Source organism: Falco peregrinus, chromosome 4, assembly GCF_023634155.1.
Source record: "Falco peregrinus isolate bFalPer1 chromosome 4, bFalPer1.pri, whole genome shotgun sequence".
Lineage (NCBI taxonomy): Eukaryota > Metazoa > Chordata > Aves > Falconiformes > Falconidae > Falco > Falco peregrinus.
This window is the reverse complement of record NC_073724.1, coordinates 104,116,767-104,140,641: the sequence shown is the minus strand read 5'-3', so window position 1 is coordinate 104,140,641 and position 23,875 is coordinate 104,116,767. Positions and strand designations below refer to the sequence as shown.

The following is a 23,875-nucleotide window of genomic DNA, read 5'->3' as shown; positions in this document are numbered from 1 at the left end:
GGAAGCTGAAAGTGTGTTTTGGGGAAACACAATCACAGTCCAGTCTTATCCCTATTCATTACACTATCCACTGTTTGCCAGGATGGAAAATGCAGTATTTGATTAGGTGGAGCTTTGATCTGTGCTGATATGGCTGTTCTTACAATAATTTACATTAAAATCTGCAATGTTTCTTTCTTGAACCTACTACTACAGTATTGCAAGGGATGACTGAATGCTTGCATACAGACACACTTGGCACACACACCTATTTTCTGCAAAATAAGGCATTCCAAAGTTTAGAAATGCCTGAAATTAAGGTCTGCCGTGCAACCGAACTACTTACTTGCACATGCAGTATATAATGACATAACAGCCACCAAAACAAAATTAAAGGCACAAAAGGTACGATACATTCTGAACTAGGTATAATTCAATATTTTGTTCTATCTTAAGAAATGTAAAGACACGTCTAACATTCACTCTTACATTAATCAGAAAAAAAAATTTTCCTATGTATTTTCCTATAGGTGAACTCATCATTTTAGTTTTGTTTCTTAAACCAGTATTCATCAACTTTCACAGCACCAGAAAGTTGGGGGAGGCGAGGAGGGGAGATGGAAGAAGAGCTGCACCGAGAAGCCTGTTTATCCACCCAAATTCAGAGATGCCTCGTGGAAGAGGAACCTCTATTAGGACACAGAAATAGCTGCAAGGAATATCCTGTTCTACAACCTTAGGTTGCTCAGAATTAAAGAATATCCTGTTCTACAACCTTAGGTTGCTCAGAATTTTTCTAGACACGATGCATGCACCATGCCACAAGAGACACAAGACAGGACGGTTCATCCTTTGTACACATGACATTGACAAGACTGTATACTACATCTGCAAATCTCTGGTAAGCACATGTGGTAAGCTTTCCACTCAAAAACTTCTAATCTACCCAATATTTTATAGAAAAGTACAGTGAGATATCTCCCTTGCATGATTTTAAATCTTCTTTTACAATGCATGGAATTTCTAAAAATCGTCTGCTACTTCAAAATAATAAAAACATTGCATCTCTTACTAGCCTTGTTTCTCAAGACAGTAACAAGAAACATTTCATGGAGTATTTCAACATAAATTATGCTGGAAGAAAACCGAATAAAAGATTCAGTCTTAACAACTTTGGATTCAAAAACATGTTGGACAACTTGAAAACTGAATCTTACAACTGCCAGGCCATCTTGGCAACCTGTGCCAACAGGTGCTTACGTGTGGGACTTAAACATGTGGGTCATATTTTGACTACCATCCATTCGTTCTTGTCTTCGGTGGTATCCAAAATTCACTGCCTGCTGCCAACGTCCTGAACACACTGCGCTTTCCACAGACACTGAGCAAACCCGAACTCCCGATGCAGCCTCACAGGTGACACAAACAGGGAGAGAAAAAACCCCACCGAAACGGCCGGACCTTAACGTAGCCTCCTCTGGTGTTTTGGATCACCCTTGTGTTCCTCTTGTAATCAAGATACTTTAGTAAACCCCATGCGGCAGGCAGCTGCCCGTGGGCGCGCACCAGGGACCGGCGCACTCCCCTGAGCCCGCGGGGAAGACGCGGCCGCCTCCCCCGCGCCCGCGGGGCCTCCACAGGCCCCCAGTCCCTCAAACTCCAGCTGCGCCTGCTTCCCGCCGGAGACCGGGCCGGAGCAGGCGGGGGGGGCAGCCCGGAGACCGCTGGGCCCGGGGCTACGCCTCAGCGACACAGGCGGCGACAAGCCCAGCCCAGGGGGTTACGAGCGCGACGCGGTCGAGGGTCAACAGCGCGGCCGCTTCGTCCTCCTGCCGCGCCGCAGGCGCTGCCGGCGGCTGCCAGTCCCCAGCAAAGCCTGCCCCGGCAGCCCCCCGCCACGGCAGCCCCCGCCGCACCTCAGGGGCCAGCGGCGACCCCGCCCCGCCCTCACAGGCTCGACTCACCCAGCACCAGCCGGGCCACGTCGGACGGCAGCAGCATAGCCAGAGGCGGCGAGGGGAACGGGCGAAGGAGCGAGTCAGGGGGGCAGCGGCACACAGCTCCCGGAGCCGCAGCGCGACCGCCCCGCCGCTGAAGCGAAGGCGCGGAAACTCCTCCAGCCACGGCCGCGCCCGGCCCTTTCCGCCGGAACCCGCTGTTGCTGCACATCCGCTTCCAGGTCGGCCCCCATCCGCCGCCGAGCGTGCGCGCCGCTCCGCTCCTCTCCGCGCCGCCGGGCGCGCACCGCAGCCGTGAGCGGCACGCGCTCTCCGGTCGGCTCCCGCCGCCCCGCTCGGAGGTGGGCCCGTTCCTGCCCTCCCCTCCCCAGCCGCCGCGGCCCGCCCCTGCTCGAGGCTCCGTGGCCCTAAGGGGCTGCCCGGTTTCCCTTCCTTTCCCTTGGTTCAAGCCCTAGTGGCAGGGCGGGGAGCGGGGCCCTACGCCGCTGCCCCTGGGTGGCTGAGGCGGGCGGCCCCCGAGGGGCTTCAGGCGGGATGTGGGGCGCCAGCGCTGGGGGCGGCCGGGGGCTGCCGGGGGGCAGAGCTCGGCGTGCCGCAGCGGCTGGGGGGCGGCCCTGAGGCGCGGTACCCGGTCCGCTGTGCGGGAGCGCCGCTGCGGCTCCGTAACCAACGCCGCTCCGTGGTTTGCTTCGTGTGTTGGCGTGTGCCTTCCTGGGCCCGTGTAATTTCTATAGGGGGTGAACGTGGTCGTAAGATGGTGGTTGGAGAACTGTGTCGCTAGTGAGAGAAGCAGTAGATGGATTCAGTCATAGGAATTTTTTGCTTTTGTTACGGCTGTTGAAATACCATGAAGCACAAACGAGAAGGACCGAATTCTTTCCCTTTGATCCCCAGGCCCTACGACATACAACCCATGTTGCCACAGTTCTTGGCCAGCCATTTTTTGGCCCATGGTATATTTTAGACGCTGTTAGTGTCTTTAAAAGTTTGTTCTTCCTGTTTCTTTTTCAGCAAAAGCAGTAAGTTAGTAAAGGTAACACTTCGTTATTTGAATGAGTTCAGTTGTACAGTACAGCCAGCCTTTGTGCTTACAGCATTTTCCTTTTCATACACACCCATCAGTCACTATACCTCTGATCATACTTAGCCCCAGCCTGATCTTGATTGAAGCCAAAGGAAATAAATATACTCTAAGACAGTAGATATGTAAAGTTTTCCTTGTCTAAATGGATGTTTTTATAGTCTCATATAAGGGCTCAAGATGCACTGCAGGACATCGTGAATGCCCGTTCACAATTGTTTATTACAACCTCAGAAGCATATGCTCAGATTTTCTTCCTCCTTGTCTGTTTTTTTCCAGTCAGAGTTTCCCATGGGTCTGCTTTAAAGGCATAAAAGGAGAAGCATGGAAGTTGTATACAGTTGCATTGTTGTAATCTGCTTCAGCATAACTTTATGTAAACCAGAAATGCAATATCTAGCTAATTCCAACCTCTGTTGAAGGAAATGAGGAATAATCTTAAGTGGTCACAGATGGAAGAAGTTGTTTCCTCTTATGATTGATACCTGAGCGTTCTTTGACTTGTTGAGTCCAGAGGGATTTGTCAATGTAATAGTGCATACCTATGAAAATGTAGGATGCGAGAGCAGAAGGCAGTTTTGAAAGTGCTGCCTCCTGGCAGCAGCAGGTTAAGACAGCTACTGGTCATAGCTAGCTACTGAAAGTTGGTGGTGTTTGCCTGAATGTGTTCAGCTCTGTCATTTTAATTATATTGTCATTTTATTCCATATTCTCTGACCAGCTCTACTTTGTTGTCAGTCATAAAAAGGGAGGAAATCAGAGTCATATGAAAGAGGTCTCTGCTGTTACACTTTACTACTCTTCCCTGTGGGAATAGGTATATATTCTTGATGTGAGACTTTGCTTCAGTCTTGTGACCAGTAAGACTAACCCAAGACACAAATGAGCTTTTCAGTCAAGTAACGTGGCTTGCTTTGATAGTGAATTTCCAATATATTGCATTCCCGGTTTTTAGACTGGTTGACTCAGCTCTGTGTTAAATAAAATAATTACAGTTTTATTCTTTTCTTCTGTTTGCAGATACGAATGACTCTTCTGTTAAACTGAACCATGAGTCTTGTGTTACAAGATCTGCTCATTTGTTGTCGTTGCCTTGAAAATGAGAAAGCTGTGGAGCGAAGGGTAACAGTTTTCTTTTGGTGTGTGTGCTTCAATTAGCAATGAAGGGAATCATTAATAATTATTTTTCTTGAAATATATTTTCAGAAGGGAATTGAAAATTTCAAGCGACTTCTTCGTGATTCTGAAACAATTCTCCAGCTGGACCGCAATTCTGATTCCAAACAAGGAAGGCAGCTCAACTGGGATGCTGTATTTAGGTAATTTTTTTTTTTTAATTACTTTGTGAATGGTCACAATTTTCTTACATGGAACATCATTTTTTTATTTATCAGACCTATTTTAATGCTTATCTTTCTGCATATTGATTTAGACTTCTTGTCAGCTTGTAAACAAGAAATTACTTATGTTAGTCTCTAAAGGAAGTAAATTTTAAATAGCTGAAAATGCAACACTTATCATGTACAGAAAACTTAACTGCTAGGAAACTGATTGTTAATTGGGTGGTAGTTTTTCCTTGCAAAAATAATAGTTAATACCTTTATTAAAAATGATCCTCTGCATCTGATTTTCAACATACGGTTCATATGTAGACTACAGATAGTTCATTAGATTTTTTTGTGTTACTGAGTTCTTCAGGACACAATAGAAGGACTGTGGCTTGTGAATTAAAGAAACTGCTGAGGTTTGTAGAGGCCCATCTTTGATAATCTGCTTTAAGTGTACTACAAGATTGGACGGAGTGTGAGTGTGGTGAGTTCTTAGAGCAGCTGGGACCAGCGTTAAGTTTCATGTTAAAAGTGCATCTGAAACATTAGTCTTCATAGGCTGTTGTTTGCTCAGCTTTCCATTATGTTTTTTAATTAGACAACATTGGAACAGCTTTTATTTCATTGCTGTACCGAAAATATTGTAATAAGTATCTGATAAAGTTTTTATGTTGCTTTTGAGATGACAAATAATATATTATACATAGGAGGAATGCAAAAATAGAGACACTAAACTGAATACGGATAGTAGGCCAGAAAATCTATAGTAGTTGCCATTGACAAACCCAGTGAAAAGTTTAATCTATTCTTTGGTCTAAAATCAAATCTATATGTTAATTTTAAATGATGGAGAAATAGGACTTCAAGGTTTCCCACAATAAAAACATGAAGAGTGCTTATTATTTTGTTGTATAATGTTGCAGCATAAATAAAAAGACTTAGCATTGCTTTTTTCCTAATCATAAATTGTATGTTTAACATTATGCAATGTTTAAAGAAAAGTTTGGTGCCAAACCAAGTTGCTTCTGGATTATCTTTACTACCTACAGCTCCTTTTATAGATTATTTCCATCATGCTTAGACTGCAATATACTTCAGTAGGTTTTAGTTTTTGATAATTAGTATTGTGAGAAGAATAAGCACTGACATTCTAGGCAACAACATTTACCTATTTTACTTGGATCATAAATGTGCATATCCTTGATAAATATCTTTCATTTTTGAAGTGTCTTGCAGAAATATTTCCAGAAAGAAATTAAAAACCTGCAGCAGACAAAACCAAATGCATCTGCTTCAACTCAGACTACCAGACAGAAAAAGATGCAAGAAATTGGAAGTTTGGTCAAGTATTTCATCAGATGTGCTAATAAAAGTCAGTGATACATAATCATATAGAATTATCGTTTTGTTTTGGTGCATTGCTTTCAACTTTCAATTTTTACTCTGAATTTACCAGGGTAGGGTTTGTCTTGCTTGCTTCCAAGTGTTTACAATTTAAATATCTTCATGTGAATCAGTCCTTTGTGCTCCTTCTCTGTCCTTGTTGATGTTCACAGTGCCTTTTTCTAATTATTCAATGTGTATTTAACTGATGTATCCTGTCATATGTAATTTCTTCTGTAGAAATGGTTTGTTTAAGAAGATGATTCCTAACAACTGTTTCTGAACTGTAGGTGGTTTTTTTGATCTTTAAGTAAACATTTACAAACAATTAATTTCAGGTTTACTTGGCACACTTTCAGTCTCACATTGTTTCTTCATGTAGGAGGACCCAGACTGAAATGTCAGGAACTCCTGATTTACGTCATGGAAATTATAAGAGATCCAACAATTTGTGCTGCTTACGGATCTGATTGTAGTAGTATACTCCTAAAAGATATCCTTTCAGTAAGGAAATACTGGTGTGAGATATCCCAGCAGCAGTGGTCAGGTAATAATTTTTAAGACTACTTACAATTGTCTTTTCCTATTGTAGAAACATGTTTAGGTGCATTTTAATTTGTTTATGCCCTGGTGTGCGAGGTACTGCACAAAACATGGACTAAAATAGCGTCAGCCTCCGAGGCTTACAATTGTAATAGACAGAACAGCAAAGGTTAGGAATTGGGTTTTTTTCTTTCTGCATACTGTTTGTCATTTTTCTGTTGAAACATACATACTTCTATAGAATCCTGTTATGTGTGCCTGGTCTCCGCAGGATTTAACATGCATGACAAATCCATGGAATGTGTGTACTGGAAATAGCCTCAGCAGAACTGGTGTTGGTGTGCAGTTGTTTGCAAGTTATTAGGTATTGGCTGGTATAGTTATGATACAGTTGTTAATGTATTACTATTAAATTTTATTATCTGAGTTTTCTTGATTTACAAAGTTACTGTTTAATCACTGTTGTTATATGTACATATTGCATATAAAGAAGAAACTAGAAAGTTTTAATATACAGTATGCAAACGTAATTTTTCAGTTTTCAGAGGATTTGATTTGACTCCAAGACAGTTAACTTACTTAGCATGGGGAGGAACGTTTGTGTATTTTGAATCATCTGACATGTACTAAGCTCTCAACTCATCTGTTTTCATTTGTTGTTGTAATAGAACAGTAGTTTGGAAAAAAACCCCAGTATTACAAGTTTTCGTTTAGTTTGTTGAAGGTTGCATGTGCAATTCTGGAGAAAGTGTAGAAATACTGTCTTTATTTGCATAATGTAGTGCTTTGAAGTCAGAGTTTGGATTTCTGAAAAGCATTTTATGAGAAAATACTCTGCTTTGTAGCTTGAAGAGAGTTGCTTAACTACAGAATGGAAATAAACCTGCAGAGAACCGAGAAGAGCGGTCCTGGTGATACTGGGAGTGAAAGGGGAGGCAAAAAAACCTGCCAAAGGCTGGCAAAGCAGAATGACTAAAATAGAATGTTTCAGGATGGGAGATGTTATTGGGTAATTAGAGAGCCTGAGGGTAAGATCTCAGAAGTTAAAGAACTTCTGGTTCTTGGTACCGTTTGGCCATGGAGATAGAACTGGAAGTACAAGATGGAAGGGAAAGCTGGAACTGCATGGGAAGGCTGCCTGAGACTAGGAGCCAGTGAGGGGGACGGAAGCCAAAGAAAGGGCTGTCAGCCTGCAAGTTGGAGCAGAATGCAAAGGCAGGGACTAGCCGGATTGGGAGGCTGGAAGCTGGAGTTCAGAGCAACAAACAGGAAAGGCATCTGAAGAAGAAGTGGGTACTTGGTTAGAACTGTGGGTAGGTGGGTAGGGAATGGGACAAGAAGCCAGGGATGTTGAAGACAGATATTGAAGATGGCAGAGAAGGGAAGCTGAGGCTGGCTGTCACTGGAAGGGTGCTGCATACAGATTGCATGAGGAGCCTATAGGAGTCGCAGTGTGTTCGTTAGGTAGTTTAGGAACATGGAAATTAGCTGAGTCTGTGTATGGATGGAAGACGGAAGTGTGGCAGAAGAAATTTTGATGCTAGATCATAAGAGTCACAGTGAAATTTAATTACTAAAGTGAGGCAGGACTGAAGGCCATAAATCTAGAGGAAGTCAGACTTAAATCCATTAAATGAAACAAGTTGCTTTTGTTAGATGAGGGATACATAAGTGTTGTAAGGGTTATCACAACCTTTTTTAGCGATTCCACCTTAATGCTTGTTTATAGCATCGAAGTATATATGAAGTACAATGGAGAAGTCTATTTTCTATTTACAAAATCAGTGATCTGCTTGCACGAGTTTAAAGTAGAACATGGATTCCAGCTGTTGCCCCAGAGCAGTTAGATTTGATAGGCAGATGCTGACTCCATGAGGCACTCTTATCTGCTGGAAGTTCTGAGTTTCTGAATGTTAGTAGTCGTACTCTTAAAAATTACGAGGAGCTGTCATATTGGTATATACTGGCTGCATCATCAGAGGAGTCACCTGAGGCTAGTGAAAGCTGTATGTAGTAGAAGCTGAACTCAGTCTTACTAAAGGAAACTGGAAGCCCTTTGAATTGATAATGGGACCATGTGCTTCTTGCATCTTAGGCATTGACTTCTTAATGATTAGATATTTTAGGGACCCATGAGGACATCAGTGGGCATTTTTTGTATTGCCACAGTAGTAATGAATGAGGACACTTCTTTGCTCAACTGCCTGACTCTCTCAAGAGGAGGAGGAGTCAAGGCTGCGACAGACTTCACATCAGTTGATTCTGGTTGCAACTCAGTGCACTGGTGACAGTGTTGGACCAGCAGAGATTTATTCTAGTCCTGTACATGGCCTTATCAGAGAACTGGAAAGTTGAGTCATAGTTGCTCAAACTTCACTATTTGACAATCCCATCAGACTTGTGTGAAAATCCATTTGGGGTTGGATATTAATGAGAGGTAATTGGTTTGAATGCGGTAACATCACCCTTGAACAGTGTTCAGTACTAGGTATACTAGAACTACAGTAGGAACTCAAAGCGAAGATACGACCCAGTATATGACCATTCACACAGCTGATGTATTTTTTTTTTTTCTATTTCCCTGGCCCCTGCGCGTAAACCACAGTTTGTCTTTACCTGGCAAGGAGTACAATATGCCTAGAACTTTCTGCCACAAGGATTGAGGCATAGCCCATCTGTCACGGACTTGTATAGAAGGTTTTGGAAGAGGGCAGTGCCCCAGAACATTCACAGCATATTAATGACATTGTAGTATGGGGAAACACTAAGCGTGAAGTATTTAACAAAAGCGAAGAGATAATTAGAATTTTATTAAATGGAAGATTTGTGCTCAAAAGAGATAAGGTAATAACATGCAAGAAATAGTTTCTTGTTGTCAAATGGCAAGATGGGTGCTGTTGCAGTCCTACTGATGTGATTTGCAGCATCACAGCCATAGCACCACTGATCAATAAAAACAAAGCACAAATTTTTCTTGGAATGGTGAGGTTTTGGCAAATGCACGTCCCTGGATACAGTCTGCTCATGAACTTACTGTACCAAGTCACCAGGAAAATGGGCACACTTGAGCGACAATTTGAGCAATGATAAGATCTGACTGTAAGATACTAGCTATACCCTATCAGAAGAAGAAATACTGGCCATCTATGAAGGAATCTGGGCAGCATTTGAAGTAGTGGCAATGGAATCAAAAATGCTGCTGGCTTCTCATTTGCTGGTACTTCAGTGTTTCCTGAAAGGAGATCTGTCTTTGACTTTCTACACAACAAGTGTGACCTGGAATAAATGGACTCATAAGGGGAAACAGGGATGCCCCAGCATACTGGAGGATCTGATGGATTGGTCCAAAGATTGTGAATTTTGCGGTGTCACCCAAGGTATTACCAGATGCTTAAGAAGCCCTAGAATATGGCAGGCTTTCAAAAAATAAGTAATATGCCCTGTTCACTAATCATTCTTGCCTAATTCTGGGTGGTCTGTGAAGATAAAAAGCTGTCATTTGGAATCCTTACCAGCAGGATTGATGAGGTTGAAGGTGAAGGGCAGCCAAATCAATATGCAGAAATGCAAGTCCTGAGACTGGCCATTGATGCAGCATTACTGAGGAAACGGCACAGATTTTTTTTTTCCATAAAATGGCATCTTTAGACAAAGCAATTCTCAGTTTCTTGGCCAGAGACAGGTGGAATCTCATCTTAGATGTTTTATGGGTCCATCAGGTTACAAATATGTCCACTCAAGCTGCTGCAATCGGCAAAGTCCTGGACTCGGAATGTAGGGTGATTTGTCTAAAGATGCCATTCTACAAGTAATAAGGGTGTTTGAAATCTGTTCATTAGTGAAAAAAGCTAAACTACAAAAGGTATCAAAGTGTAAAAGCTGTCATTTAAACTATCTCATTGGAGGTGTGTGGTAGCTAGACTACATTGGACCTCTCTGCAGGCCTTGTAGAGACTGTCAGTATGTCCTAGCTGTTTTAAAGAAATGACTGCAAGCTGGCCTGGAGGCTTGCCCAGTAGCTTATGCCACTGCTAAAAGCACTGTATAGGTCTTGAGAAAGAAATTTGTGGAGAAACGGTACACCAGAAATAATTGAGTCTGGTAATGGATCTCACAGTAAAAATGAATGAGATAGTCCATTAGTGCTCCAAGATCTCATCCAGTACTCCCTCAGGCGCTCAAAGCAACAGAAAATTCTTGATCCATCTTGCAGTAAACACCAGCCACCAAAACAAGGAGGAATTCATACTGCTAAGGAAGCCTCTTTCTACTCTTGCTGCTTAATAAATTACACTGCATCTTCCTTAATCTAAATGTCCAAATGTTCTATTTGCTGCACCAACCCCTGGTACTGAAGTGAGCATGTCTTACCGTTTTCAGAGCTGGATTTCACCTTTCTGCTGTAGTAATTAAGGCAGAACTGGATCTATCCTAGTATTAATGCTGCCTGCAGAAACTATCTTGATACCTTAAGAACTGTGGGAAGGATGACAGTAAACAACAGAACCATGCATTGTCGCATGTATTCAGGGACCAACAGACTTGCTTTACTGTCTTCTGTATATTCTTCTAAAGAGGAGGATGCCATAGCAGCTTCTTTCCCCTACCTCTTCACTCCTGATCTGATCCCCATGTTGTTGCAGGCATCCCAAAGAGAATGCTGCAACACCGCCAGGCTGAAGAGGGGGAGGAGATGGAGGGCAGCATGGAAGCTGTGTTTGAAAAGATCATGAGACTTTATAAGCAGGATTAATAGCAAGTCTTAGCTCACTTAGATGAGGCTTAACAGAGACTTGGGAACATGGAAGTCCTGGGGAGGTGCAGGAGTAGCAGTTCCAGTGTGAAAATATAGTAGTAGACCACGTGGTGGTTGGACTTGGAAGCTCAGTCAAGCAGGGGAGGAGTTTTCAACTCTTCCAACAACTTGTGTGTGGGCCTGGTCCACAGAGTCTCTGTTTAGGTGTCTAAATGGAGCATGGAGGATAAGGCGTGACAGCAGGGTTTAGAGACCAGGTTTAGGGCTTTTTTTCTCCATGGAGAAAAGCATTGTGCCTGCTCTTCCGCCAGGTCAACCAGATTTTGTTAGTTTCCAGTAGACCCTGTTGGCCTTCAGAAAAAGGATCATATTGCTGGATGCTATACTTTTCCTATGTTTGGACCCTGGTTTTAAAAAATCATATGCAGTATTTCCCTTTTTCCCTGTTCATCTGTGTATTTATTATAGCTGTATTTGTGCTCTCAGGGAATTTGAGACTAGTTCACATTGGAAGGAATTGTCAGGAGATGTCTAGTCCAGTCCCCTGCTTGAAGCAGCCTCAGCTATGAGAGTGGATCAATGGTGTTGTGGGATCAGGTTTTCTTATTTTTTGAATGCTTTTTGTTCACATGCTTGCACTGCTGCTTGTTTTGCTCCTGTTCAGATTCTAGGCTTTGTGTAAAGCTGTGTGCTTTCCTTGCTTGTGTGTTCTTTCAGGGGATGTCAGTGGAGAGCATGGAGAGAGAATGTGAAAAGAGTTCATCCAGTAAGTGCTCTGCAGGTGTGAGCGGGGGTTGTTTCCCAACCTGAGGAGGTCCCAGTATAAGAATCCCCTGCAGGGACAGGGAGCATTGGTTGTGGGCTGTTGCAATTCTGGGCTGCACTGCATTTGCAGTTGTGTGGGGTGCAGTCCTCTGAGGGTGTTGGGAAGTCACTGACGCACATTCCACTTCCAACCTTTATGCAGAACGGACATGGTTAAGCCAGGCTTGGGCACTAGTGTCACAAGGTTAGAGCTTTGTAATACAGGGGGTATGAACTGTCTCTGATTCCCATGACTCAGAGGGTCACATGAGTTCTGCAAATGACCCTATGCCTTCTTGGAAAGAAGGTGTGGTATTTCTATTGAATTTGGCACCAGTGTTATGAAAGACTTGGTGAAGGTGGCATTGTGCGTCCTGCTGGAGTCCAAGATGTCCATAAATCTACAAAGGCCTTCACAACAATGAAGCAGTAGCATTTCAACCTATTTATTTATTTATTCATTCATTTATTTATTTATGTATGTATGTATGTATAGTTGTCCTGGGCTGGCTTTTCCACAACACAGGAATCCAGAGCTCAAGGCCCTAGGTGATGCCATCAGTGTCACCTATGCAGAATATTCAAAAGAAGAGAATCTGAGAGAGCGCCTCAGAGGCCTTGATCCTGACTGTCTGTGGAGAGCTTACCCTAAACTGATGAGCTACTGACCATTAGCGTTGAGGGTTGTCAGGCTTTTCTGGGTCATAGTCGCTCTATAGAGCAAAAGTGTAGTATCTGGTCATTCTGCATCCCAAGGACTATACAATACAGCTGCTCTGAGGTCATGTCTGGTTGACTGTGAACAAAGGATTCATAGTGGCTGGGATTCCCAAAAGATCATTCTACCTACATTTTTCCTTAGAAAGAAGAAGGCTTGCGAGGTGGATGTCTAATCATTCAAAGTGTTGTCCCAGAATAGCTGCTGAGGTCATAGGACTGAATCGGTATTTCTTCCCACTGTGGTTCTTTGCAGTGGATATTGTCCATTGGTGGACTGAGGGACAGTATCATGTCACTTGTAGGTGACACAAATGAAATAGCAGCAAGGCTTTTCTGTATGTATTGTGCTAAACTGGTGGTGATGTTTGGGTCAGTAACGTGCTGCCATGATTTCTATGAGGCTGATGAAAGGACAGTGTGGTGATTCCTCAATGGGCCTTCACATAAAGCAAAAGTCTGAGGAAGAGGCATTTCCTTCAGAAAACTTGTGAATGAGTGCAAAGCATGGGCGTGTTGGGCTGCAGGCTGGAGTGAGCTAGCTGAACTGCATGTAATGGAAATAGGGGGAGCATCAGCACCAACTTTCTGATCTGTTTACCTGTTCCTGCTACACCAAATTCTTTGTTAATGTATGTGTGGCTTTTAATTGTTTCTGAGTACTTTTATTCTGTATTCTGCAACAAATGGGGCCCATTGTACTGAGCAATCAATGTAGAGTAGAAGTTGAGTGTGGAAGTAGCTGTGAAAGTTGATCTTGTGGCTATAGCTACTTTGCTCAGTGTAACACAAAGCAGATTGTATCCCAGCTCAGAAAGAATATAACTTTACTTCCAGCGTAGATAAGACCAGATGTTTTATTTTTTTTCCCCAGTTAACTTTGTGAATAATTACATGCAGCTGAATTCAGAATGGTGGTTTCTGTATATTTAATACAGCATTTTGCTTCAAGCATTTTTATGTAATCGTCTGTAGTATATATGTTTTTATATGTATTTGTATATTTAAAACATATATACATACTATATAATTTATTTTTTAATACATTTGCAGAGTTGCTGATCCTGTACAGCCAATTATACCTCAAACCTTCTGGGAAGATTAATAGAGTCTTGGTAGCTAGGATAATTCATACACTTATGAGGGGGTACTGCTTCCAGACTGATGGGTTGAGTTCTGATATGTTTATCTTCTTTTCGAAAGCAATGCAGTGTGCAAGGTATGTTGCAAGTGCTCCTTTTGTATGCTAATACCTACTTTTAAAGAATTCGCTCATTTTAAGTATTTGGGATTAGAATTGAGTAATAGCAGGTAATACTTCTTTAGACGTATTTTGTTCTCTCTTTGAACACCAATTTAATACATTCTTTAAAATATTAATAACTTCTGCATTTGTTAGGCCAATGATATTCTGAATATAGTTACTTGCTAGTATTTACATTTAAACAATTCCTGTGAAAAGACATAGATTATTTCTTCTGGAAGTTTGACTGTTGGGTTTATGTTGCAGGCAGGAGAAGAATACTGCAGGCCTGGATCATATTATTGGGGCAATGAATATCTTCTGCAGTAAGTTTGCTGTCAACTGTCGCATACGGATTTGTAAAATAGGAGAAGAAATTTTGCCTACAGTGCTTTATATATGGACTCAATATAGACCAAAAGATTCCCTGAAGGAATCAATAATTGAATTATTTCGTCTTCAAGTTCGTATTCATCATCCAAAAGGTGCAAAAACTCAAGGAAAAGGTATAATAAAAAGCTCCCTGGGTTTTTTTTTTTCATCACTGTATGTGATGGTTCAAATTATTGTACCAACTTACTGAATTTTGATACTGAGATTTGGGAACATTAATGGGAGTGATGTTTACTTGTCAGTAGTTTTATGCAAGAGGTTAATATGGAGTGAAATGGAAATGAGTTTTCAAGTTACGCTAAGAGGATGTTAATTGTATTAAGTCCTGTGACAGTTGGTTATTTTATTATTTTTGTTATCAAAAGGTGACTTTAAAGTACTAAATCAAAACACAAATCTTTGGGGAAGGGAAATAACAGTTTAGAATGAGTTTAGATTGGTACATGTATTCGTATCTTATCAGGTTTTATTTAAGCCCAGAGATTACTGCTATGGTCTAAGCCTGATTTACTGTATAAAACCAGTCAGAGAACATCACTCAGTAGTTGTGTTTGTCTATTTCAGTTATAGTATCATTTTTTTAAAAGTTGTGGGGGTTTTTTTTGGTTGGTGTTTTTACTTTGTCTACAAATGGCAGTTTATAATTAGTCTGAATTTATCTATTGCATTTCATTGTAGTCTTCCAGTTAGATAAAGAATTGTTTATTAGAAACATTGTTCCTACCCTAATTACTTCTATATGGTGATTAAATTCTCTCATAACTTTTTTCATTTTTTCACTTTAGTCATTCTTTATTATAAGACTAGTTTTGCAGGCTTGCATTTGTTAAGCTTTGTATGCTTTACTCTGATTGTGGCTGTATTTTGCATTGTCTAGGTAGGTTTACATATTATATCAAGTAGGTGGTGCATGTTATCTTTTAATTGTTTTTTGCACTTATAGGTGCATATGACTCAACAAAATGGCAGAGTATCTTACATAACCTATATGATCTGCTGGTGAATGAAATAAATCTCATCAGTAGTAGAGGAAAGTATTCTTCAGGCTCACGTAATATTGCTGTAAAGGAAAACTTGATCGAGTTAATGGCTGATATTTGTCATCAGGTAACATTTTTATTTGAATATAAAGTTGACCTTGTATTTACTATGTGGTATGTTTTGTTTTTTGAATATGGCTTTAGCATTTCCTTAAAATCATGCACTGAAGTATTAGTACCTTTTTTCTGTATTCTGTTGTGTTTAGCTGTTCATTTTTGTGCAGTTTAGAAATGTGTGAACTCCTAACTTATACTATGTTTCACTAGTGTTGCGTATTAGAATATAAACAGAGGTTCTGTTATAGTAAAGAATAATAAATAATAATTCTGATTGACTCTTAAGAGACTTTATGCACAGCAAAAAATGGAACAGTTTAGTTTGACATTTCAGTTTTCCTGTGAATACTACTTTTTTCTATTTGTGTACTTGCTGATTTCTCTTTATAAAAGACTTTTACAGAGGATACCAAAGTTCTGGAAATTACCCAGTCGCATGCTGTTTCACAAAGAGAGTTCAGGGATGAAACAATACCAGGCAAGCGCAGGAGGATTGAACTAAGTTGGGAGGTAATTCGAGACAACCTGCAAAGATCCCAGAAGGATTTTGATGTCATACCTTGGTAATAACATCTTTACATGAAACAAATATTACTGCAGACATCTTTTTACATTTAGGCGTACTTCTGAATATGTTGTGCTTTCAAAATAGGTGTCTGCACGTGGTGTAATTATATATCTAAGCACTAAGCTTAGATTCTCACAGCATTTGGAAAGTAATGAGCAGTGGTTTTGGCACTCTTGCTTTAAAAGCTTTGTATCTGTGGTTTTCTAAGAAGTAACAAATGAGGTCTGGTAAACTGTGTTGTAGTGTATAAGGTAATACTGACTGATTTTTTTACCTGTCTTTTGTGCTAGATATTACTAGTCTTTGTGTGTTGTGTGTGTGATCCAGTTCATGAGTATTACAGAATCACAGAATGGTCAGGGTTGGAAGGGACTTCTGGAGATCATCTAGTCCAACCCCCTGCTAAAGCAGGTTCTCCTAGGGCAGGCTGTACAGAGTCACATCCAGGTGGGTTTTGAACGTCTCCAGAGAAGGAGACTGCACAGCCTCTGTCTGGGCAACCTATTCCAGTGCTCCATCACCCTCAAAGTAAAGCAGCTCTTCCTCATATTCAGAAGGAACTTCTTGTGTTGCAGTTTGTGCCTGTTGCCCCTTGTCCTGTCATTTGGCAATACAGAAAAGCACCTGGCCCCATCCTCTTGATGCTCACCCTTAAGATATTTATGCATTGATAAGATCCCTCTCAGCCTTCTCTTCCCCAGGCTAACCAGGCCCAGCTCTCTCAACCTTTCCCCATAAGGGAGATGCTCCAGTCCCCTCATCAGCTTTGTAGCCCTCTGCTGGGCCCTCTCCAGTCCAGTAGAATTAGGAAATTAATGCGAGATTTACTGCTGTCTTAAGCTGGTTGTGTCATAGGACAACAGCCATTAACAGTTTGGCCATTTTGAACTAGTTCACGCAGTTTACTGTAATACTTGACCTGGAAACTGTGCCACATCCAACCTAGCCTTGAACGCTGCCAGGGATGGGGCAGCCACAATTTCTTTAGGCAACCTGTACCAGTGCCTCACCACCCTCACAGTAAAGAATTTCTGCCTAATGTATCATCTAAATCTACCCTCTTTCTGTTTAAAGCCATTCCCCCTTGTCCTATCACTACATGCCCGTCCCTCTCCAGCTTTCCTGTAGGCCCCCTTTAGGTACTAGAAGGCAGCTGTAAGGTCTCCCCAGAGCCTCCTCTTCTCCAGGCTGAACAACCCCAACTCTCTCAGCCTGTCTTCATAGGAGAGCTGTTCCAGCCCTTTGATCATCCTCGTGGCCCTTCTCTGGACCTGCTCCAACAGGTCCTATGTCTTTTTTAAGTTGGGAGTCCCAGAGCTGGATGCAGTACTTCAGGTGGGGTCTCAGGAGAGTAGAGGGGGAGAATCACCTTCCTCAACCTGCTGGTCATGCTTCTTTTGATGCAGCCCAGGATTACACTGGATGTTTTTTGCTTTTACTGTTCTCTCTGTCTTCCTGACTTTTCTTGGAAACTGCTGTACAAGATACCAGAACAGTGTAGCTGCTTGTGAACTGAGTCCTGAGCTGAGGCAGCAAGTTTGTGTGTGTGTGTGTGTGTGTGTGTTTATCGCTTGCAGTATTGAGGCAAAGTGGCTGTTTAGGATCCTGTTGAGAAGTTAATATGCCATTCTGTGTGGAGGTAGCATCTCCAAGAAACACTGCAAGTACTGTTATTTACTAATTTGAGTAGAGTTGCACCCATTGCTATGAGCAAAACCCTTCCAACTTACCATACTTAGCTTAACATCTTGTTCATTAGATAAATTTTGTCTTATCTGCAAAGATGTTGCTGTAATGTTTCCTGCTCATGTAACTTTGCCCTTGAGGTCACTCCATCGGTCAGAGTGAATAACAGGCTAGCCCAGAAGAAGGAGAAAAATAATTTTTTTGCTTGAAATTTTCTTCCCTTGTGGTCAGAAATCAGTGAAGCCAGCTTGTAAATTAGTGATAATAAAGCTAGATGACCAGGCCTCACAAGTAAACCCAGTAGAAATACTGAATCTTTAACCTTTGATAGTAAACAAATAGCTTAATACTGGAAGTAGAAATGTGAAATGACAATCAGAGAACACTTTGTTCATTTACCTATGAAAATGCAGATTTATGTATGTTTGGTATTAATTGCTTCACTTTGTGTTTTCAAGGTTACAGATTACAGCTCGGTTAATATCAAAGTATCCCATGAGTCTTCCAAACAGTGAGCTACCTCCCTTACTTAATGTACTTCACCAGTTACTGCCTCAGCAACGCCGAGGAGAAAGGACCCCGTACGTGCTGAAGTGCCTTACAGAGATAGCTTTGTGTCAAAACCAGAAAACTGATTTGAAGAGCACCCACAAGCTGGAGCTCCAGAGAACCTGGGCAAAGATTTGGTCTCTTACCATTCGTAGCGTAAGTTTCCAGCAAATTGAAGCAGAGAGCTTTGGGCTACTTGGAGCTATGATTCGAGGAAACCTTGTTGTAACAGATAAAGAACTGTGGAAGATATTTTCAGGACCTGCATGCAAGCCTTCAAGGTAAAATGAGAAGCAAGGATAATATTTTTTGTCTGATTCCCATTGCTCTTTACTGTGCAGCCAAACCCACTGTATTATTAAAAATACTGTTATTGTTGTTGCGGCTGTATTTGTAGTTAAAAGCTGCCCACATTCGTGTTTCAAGCATTTGAAATGGACATAATTACCTAAGTCTGAAAGCAGAGGCAGAAGAGGCAAGCATCTTCAAATTTAAAATTGACTAACAGTGTAAAATGGAATAAAAATTAAAATCTGACTGAAAGAGATGTTGATTTTTTGAAGTTAAGAAGTATGTTTCCTTCTAGATTTTGATTCTAAAGTAAGTATTCTGAAACAGTCTTTAAAATAGACTGGGAAAGTCTGTAATAGCCCAAATGTGGCTTTTTGGAAATGCAGATTCTAATAGAGGAGTTTTCTAGTACGTGTGCTTATTAACTTGCTTATGTCCTTGATGCTCCCTGAGCCTGCAGAAATACTGACTTTGCTTTAGAGTGCTGAACAACAAATACCACATTGTTTCTCACAAATGCCCTGTGTTCAATTTTTGTTACAGTTCTGCTGTATGTTGTTTATCATTAGTGATGTCTGCCTATTCAGTGCCAGGAAATTTGGACATAGGAATGGAACAGAATAATTGTGAAAGAAATCTGGATTCTGTGTTAAAGGAGGCAATAATGAAATGGGTACTGTCCTGCTATTTGGAGGAGGAAATGGAAGAATGTGTGGAGTTGCCTCCGGTGCTCTGCAGGTAAAGTCTTTGTGGCATAATTTTATATGTAAGTTCACCCTTTAACATGTGAAATTGCACAGGGGAAAGTGGATTTGCAGAATTGTGTTATGTTAATGCTTTGGTAGAGTTTATAGGGTTTTTAAGTTTACTGTAATTTAGTTATCTGTTCATAAGCATAGCAGATACATGAACTGTGTGTTAGAAATCTTAAGTGAAAACTTAAGCTTCTTTGAAGATAGACTGTTAATCAGGTTGATGTTTGGGTGTGCTTCAGGAATCCTAAGAGCTTGTCTGATTCCAAGAAAATACAAAACAATTCTTTTTTTTACAGCAATTTTCCTCATCTTGTGGTACAAAAAATTCTTGTGAGCCTTACAATGAAGAACTGTAGAGCTGCCATGATTTTTTTCCAAAATGATGCTGAATGGTATGTTTTAAAATCAATTATTACAGATACTTAAGCTTTTATTTGTCATTTTAGCAAGCAGAGATAATGAAATGCGTAATTCCTCAAGCTCTTTCGCATCTTTCTGTAGATCTTTCGGATCCCATAAAAATAATAATGCTTTTTCAAATTGTTAAAGATGCTTTAAGCAGATGTTAAAATAGTCTCTTGCTGACAGAGTCAAAACTTCAGGTCAAAACTTCAGGTAGTGAACAAAATGCTTGTTAAGGAGTATGTGTATCATCTCTGTTCTGCAATACAGCTAAATGTGTGACTCTTTATCCATAAGTACATTAGGTAATTCTAATTCATTACAGTTCTGTTTTTTGAATAATTTGTAACTTTATACAAATACCTATTTGTGCTTTTCAACGTTACCTTCTGTCCTAAGGGAACCATATATCTTAAGAGTTTTCTTGAAGATAGATACTAGGTAGAAGGTTGGCTAGATGCTTACTGTCCATATGTCCTTGTGCCACTCCACCTGTATTTGTGGTTCCAGCCACGTTACTTGAATCTGTTGGAGACACTCTGTGCATACTCTTGCGTCTTTCACTGAGGCATGTATTTAAGCTCTTGGACTATATCCAGTTTCCTCTTAATGAAACTGAAATGTGGATAACTTGTTCTGATGGAAGATAAGACTTCCCTACTAGAAGTTAAAAATACTGGTTTCAGGGATTTTGTGAATTTCTGCTACAATTGTGTAAAGTGGGTTGAGGTCAGCCATCTTAACGCAATACAGATGCGGCCATACAAACTACCGTAGAGCATATGATCTGTGTGCAGGCTTTCCTTGGAGTTTCTTCAGAAAGAGCTAAAATGGTAGTATCCATTCCACAGTGAAAGTCATGCCAGAAATTAAAAGATCGGGCAGGGTTTGGAAGCACAGAAAGATAAAATATTTTATTTTGCTTCTGTTTATTTGTTGTATTTAAATAATAGTTTTAAAGACTTAGAAGTCATATACTGGCTACTCAAGTAAAAATGATGTCTCTTCTTCAAGTGTGCAACACTTGCAAGGGAAAGAAGACGACACTTTCTCTGATGTTGAAGAACTGTACCTGCAGACAACATTTGATGAAATGGATATTTTCATTAACTTCACAGTAAATGTCGCAGATAAAAGTGTGACTACTTCAAGACTTGCCATCAACCAAAATCTTAAGGAAACACTGGAGCACTGTCTTTTAGCAATGTCAGAAAAGCTTTTAAACAGCTATATTTCTAAGGTAAGTTAGAAATTACTGTTACAGCCTTACATTTGTCCTCCCAAACAATGTTTTTTTCAAGGCAAAGCATATAGATTTTCATTCCTTTTGCCACTAAAAATGAATCACAAGCATTTTTAAAACTATATTCAATAATACGAAAGAGAAAGATCTGTATTTCTTTATGCAACTGGCAAAATATTCGTAGTTCTCTAAAGTATGTGGGAATGTGTAGAAGCTGCACAGAAGCAGAAGTGTGTGCAAAGTTGCCACGTAAACCACTGTTACCCTGCTTTTTGTGAGTTGGTTTCATCTTCTGTGCCCCTGTAATGCTTTAAGGTCTTGCCGTTTTTCAAGCCAAGACAGCCTGAGACATAGAGATCTCAAATTGTTAGGTTTTATAAAAAGAGGCAGCTGTGTAAAGGAGTAATTGTAAAGAAAGCTGCAAATACAGGCTGTATTAACAAGAGCACAGCCAGTGCTCAAGGGAACTGATTACCTCCCTCTACTTGGTGCCTGCAGACGGCATCTGAAATACTGTATACTGTTTGGGGCCTCCCGGTACAAGACAGGTATTTAGTGCATTCAGTGGAAGCTACTCAAAATGTGAGGGCTCCAGCACCTGGCCTGTGAGGAGACAGGGGAAACCAGGCTTGTTCAGCCTGGAGCAGAGATGACTTCGGGGGGACCTAACAGGCTTTGGAAAAGCCTGCCAGTGCCTGTAGGTTTGCCTAGAAGACAGAGCCATGCTCTTCACAGTGGTGTATTGCAGGAAGATGAGAGACAGCAGGCAGAGTCAAGAGGAAATCACACTGGATCCAAGAAGAATTTTATCTATGTGAGGACAGTCAGGCAGTGGCACAGCACAGGTTGCCCTACCTGAGAGGTTGTGCAGTCTGCATCCTTGGAGGTTTTCAGGCCCTGATTGGATAAGCCTTGACCTCAGAGTTGGCCCTGCTGTGAGCAGGAGGTTGGACCAGAGACCTGCCAAGATCCCTTCCAGCCTGAATAGTCTTGTGATCCTGTTTGTACCTTTCACTTGTTGAAACACCACAGAATCTCTCCTTTGGAGATAAATCTTGATTTGTAGAGGAAGAGCCACCAGATAATGGTAGAAAGTTTGTGAAAACAAAACCAGCAGGTTTTTTAAACTTTCAGTTCCTTTGACAGGCTAGCTTTGGTTTTAATATAGTGGTGTGCCTTCCTTGCAATTCACTGCTAAGGTGTAATATTTGGTGAGCCAGAAGAGGCAGTACCAAAGTTTGAAACAAAGTACTGGCAACTGGGTGTTATAAAACTTATCCCTGGGTTTGCATCTGTTACAATGGCATGTATGCATAAGTTTTCCCATCTTTTTTTATAGATACCTGCTTTTCAGGAATGTGATAGCAATCCTTTTTGGTCTCCCTTCCTGAGAAAGTAAGACAATTAATTATTTGTCTGCTTTTTTTCTTCCTTTGATCCAAATAATTTGGACAGGTAAAAAGTGATCTCTGACGTGCTCCTGCAGTAAGTACACATGAATTTACAACCGTCTGTGCCATTTGTTGACACAATAGCTGCTAAGGAGCAACTTAATAATTTATTAAGATCAGAAGAGACAGCAGTAGGGATGTGATATAGTCCTGACTAGCTCACACTGTCTCTTGTCCTGGATGGAGGTAAAATGAATAAACAGAGCACTTGGGAAAAGCTGGAAGGATTGCTATGATGGAATCTAAAGGAGAAGGAGAATTTAAAATTTTGTGAAGGAGGGAAACATGAGGGCCATGGAACATACCGGGAATTTTATAACATGGAGTGCCAAAAGGACTTGGTAGGGAGCTGAGGCAACTGCAGTGCAAAACATTAGGATGCAGATCTTTGTTAATTCTGGTGAAACCTGTATATGAAAGTGTTTTTAAAAGACTCTAAAGAATTCTGTATTTTGATGGAAGAGTTTAATGATAAACCACTGGTATTTATACTGTGTATCTGATATAGTCAAAGGTTGTTGCTGCAGAACACCTTGTCCAATGTGTCCGTCTCTTGATTGGTGTTCTTGGTTGCTATTGCTACACTGGTATATTTAAAGAAGAGGATGCCTGTAAATCAGAGTTGTTCCAGAATGCTAAGGTAAGCAGCAATGCATTTGGGAGCTATTAAAAATAAAATAAGTCATTAAATACAAAATAATTTAAAAAAATGTATTCATGTTGACACGTTTTCAGAGCATTAATATTTACTGTGATTTCTGCTTAAAATAAGGCTGTTGGGAGAGGTTTAAATGTGTTACTGCTGCTGACAGAGAAAAGTCCTTGAAATTCTGTCAGTATACCAATGCATTAGTTTTGCAGTGGAGAGAATTCTAAATATTGCTACATTTGAATCACACCTTAAAAAAAATAGTGATGGGTGTGTGGACAAAGGACTACTTAGAGGATAACAAGTCCATTTCAATCCTTTCATGCAGAAATTTGTTAAGATCATTTGATGATTTAAACCAGTATGAAGACAGCTACTACTATTATTGTTATTGTTATTATTGTTACTACTACTACTACTGCTGCTACTATCTGGGGTGGTTTCTTACTTAAATATGGAAACCCAAAACTTAAAAAATTATGGAGAGAGGCTGTATTTTTCTTTTGCGATGAAAGTATCTGTTTCAGTCAGGTCTAGGCCATCTTTTTATCACCTCTGGAGCAGAATGAGTGAAACAAAAATCAAAGAAAAAAAAAGTCCAAACTTGTTAATGCACACTTTAAGTATCAAAGCTGTATCAATGAGAATGTGCGAATGAGTATGAATGAGAATCATGTCCTTTTGTCTCTGTGTGTGCTGTGTATGTGCCAGTGCATAAAGGAATTTAACTGAGGCATTGTAACTTGCATTTTTACTAGTCTCTCATTCATTATGCCGGAGAAAGCATTTCTCAGTCAAAAAACAAGCTAAATGAAGAGGCCCAGACCAACTCCTTGAGGATTTTGATAATGCAGTGTACAAAATGTTTATGCAATTGTACCAAGGTAAAATTTATAAAGGAATTTTTATTTATTTCTTCATTAATGAGATCACAAAGTTGAATATCATATATATGGTACCTGAAAAAAATGAATTAACCTCTCTGTACATCTTGCTTTC

The 23,875-nt window shown here is 40.7% G+C and overlaps 2 protein-coding genes across 9 annotated transcripts in view; one reads left to right on the top strand and one right to left on the bottom strand.

The window, feature by feature from the left end:
* Nucleotides 1–2,123, bottom strand: part of LOC101910269 (protein NPAT) — a 28,147-nt gene extending 26,024 nt beyond the window's left edge. For all 3 annotated transcript variants that reach the window (XM_055803080.1, XM_055803082.1, XM_055803081.1), the window contains exon 1: nucleotides 1,944–2,123. In XM_055803080.1, the coding sequence (XP_055659055.1) occupies nucleotides 1,944–1,980 (37 nt within the window). In that variant the 5' untranslated portion in view covers nucleotides 1,981–2,123. The remainder of the gene's footprint in view (nucleotides 1–1,943) is intronic.
* A 24-nt stretch (nucleotides 2,124–2,147) lies between these two features.
* Nucleotides 2,148–23,875, top strand: part of ATM (ATM serine/threonine kinase) — an 80,063-nt gene continuing 58,335 nt past the window's right edge. For 3 of the 6 annotated variants that reach the window (XM_055803074.1, XM_055803073.1, XM_055803078.1), the window contains exons 1-15: nucleotides 2,148–2,278; nucleotides 4,039–4,140; nucleotides 4,225–4,337; nucleotides 5,573–5,718; nucleotides 6,112–6,276; nucleotides 13,603–13,768; nucleotides 14,060–14,298; nucleotides 15,129–15,292; nucleotides 15,676–15,845; nucleotides 17,995–18,366; nucleotides 18,920–19,114; nucleotides 19,428–19,523; nucleotides 20,548–20,773; nucleotides 22,736–22,867; nucleotides 23,635–23,760. In XM_055803074.1, the coding sequence (XP_055659049.1) occupies nucleotides 4,069–4,140; nucleotides 4,225–4,337; nucleotides 5,573–5,718; nucleotides 6,112–6,276; nucleotides 13,603–13,768; nucleotides 14,060–14,298; nucleotides 15,129–15,292; nucleotides 15,676–15,845; nucleotides 17,995–18,366; nucleotides 18,920–19,114; nucleotides 19,428–19,523; nucleotides 20,548–20,773; nucleotides 22,736–22,867; nucleotides 23,635–23,760 (2,382 nt within the window). In that variant the 5' untranslated portion in view covers nucleotides 2,148–2,278; nucleotides 4,039–4,068. Of the gene's footprint in view, nucleotides 2,279–4,038; nucleotides 4,141–4,224; nucleotides 4,338–5,572; nucleotides 5,719–6,111; nucleotides 6,277–13,602; nucleotides 13,769–14,059; nucleotides 14,299–15,128; nucleotides 15,293–15,675; nucleotides 15,846–17,994; nucleotides 18,367–18,919; nucleotides 19,115–19,427; nucleotides 19,524–20,547; nucleotides 20,774–22,735; nucleotides 22,868–23,634; nucleotides 23,761–23,875 lie in introns of those variants that run through there. The other 3 variants (XM_055803075.1, XM_055803076.1, XM_055803077.1) reach the window with 3 other exon arrangements.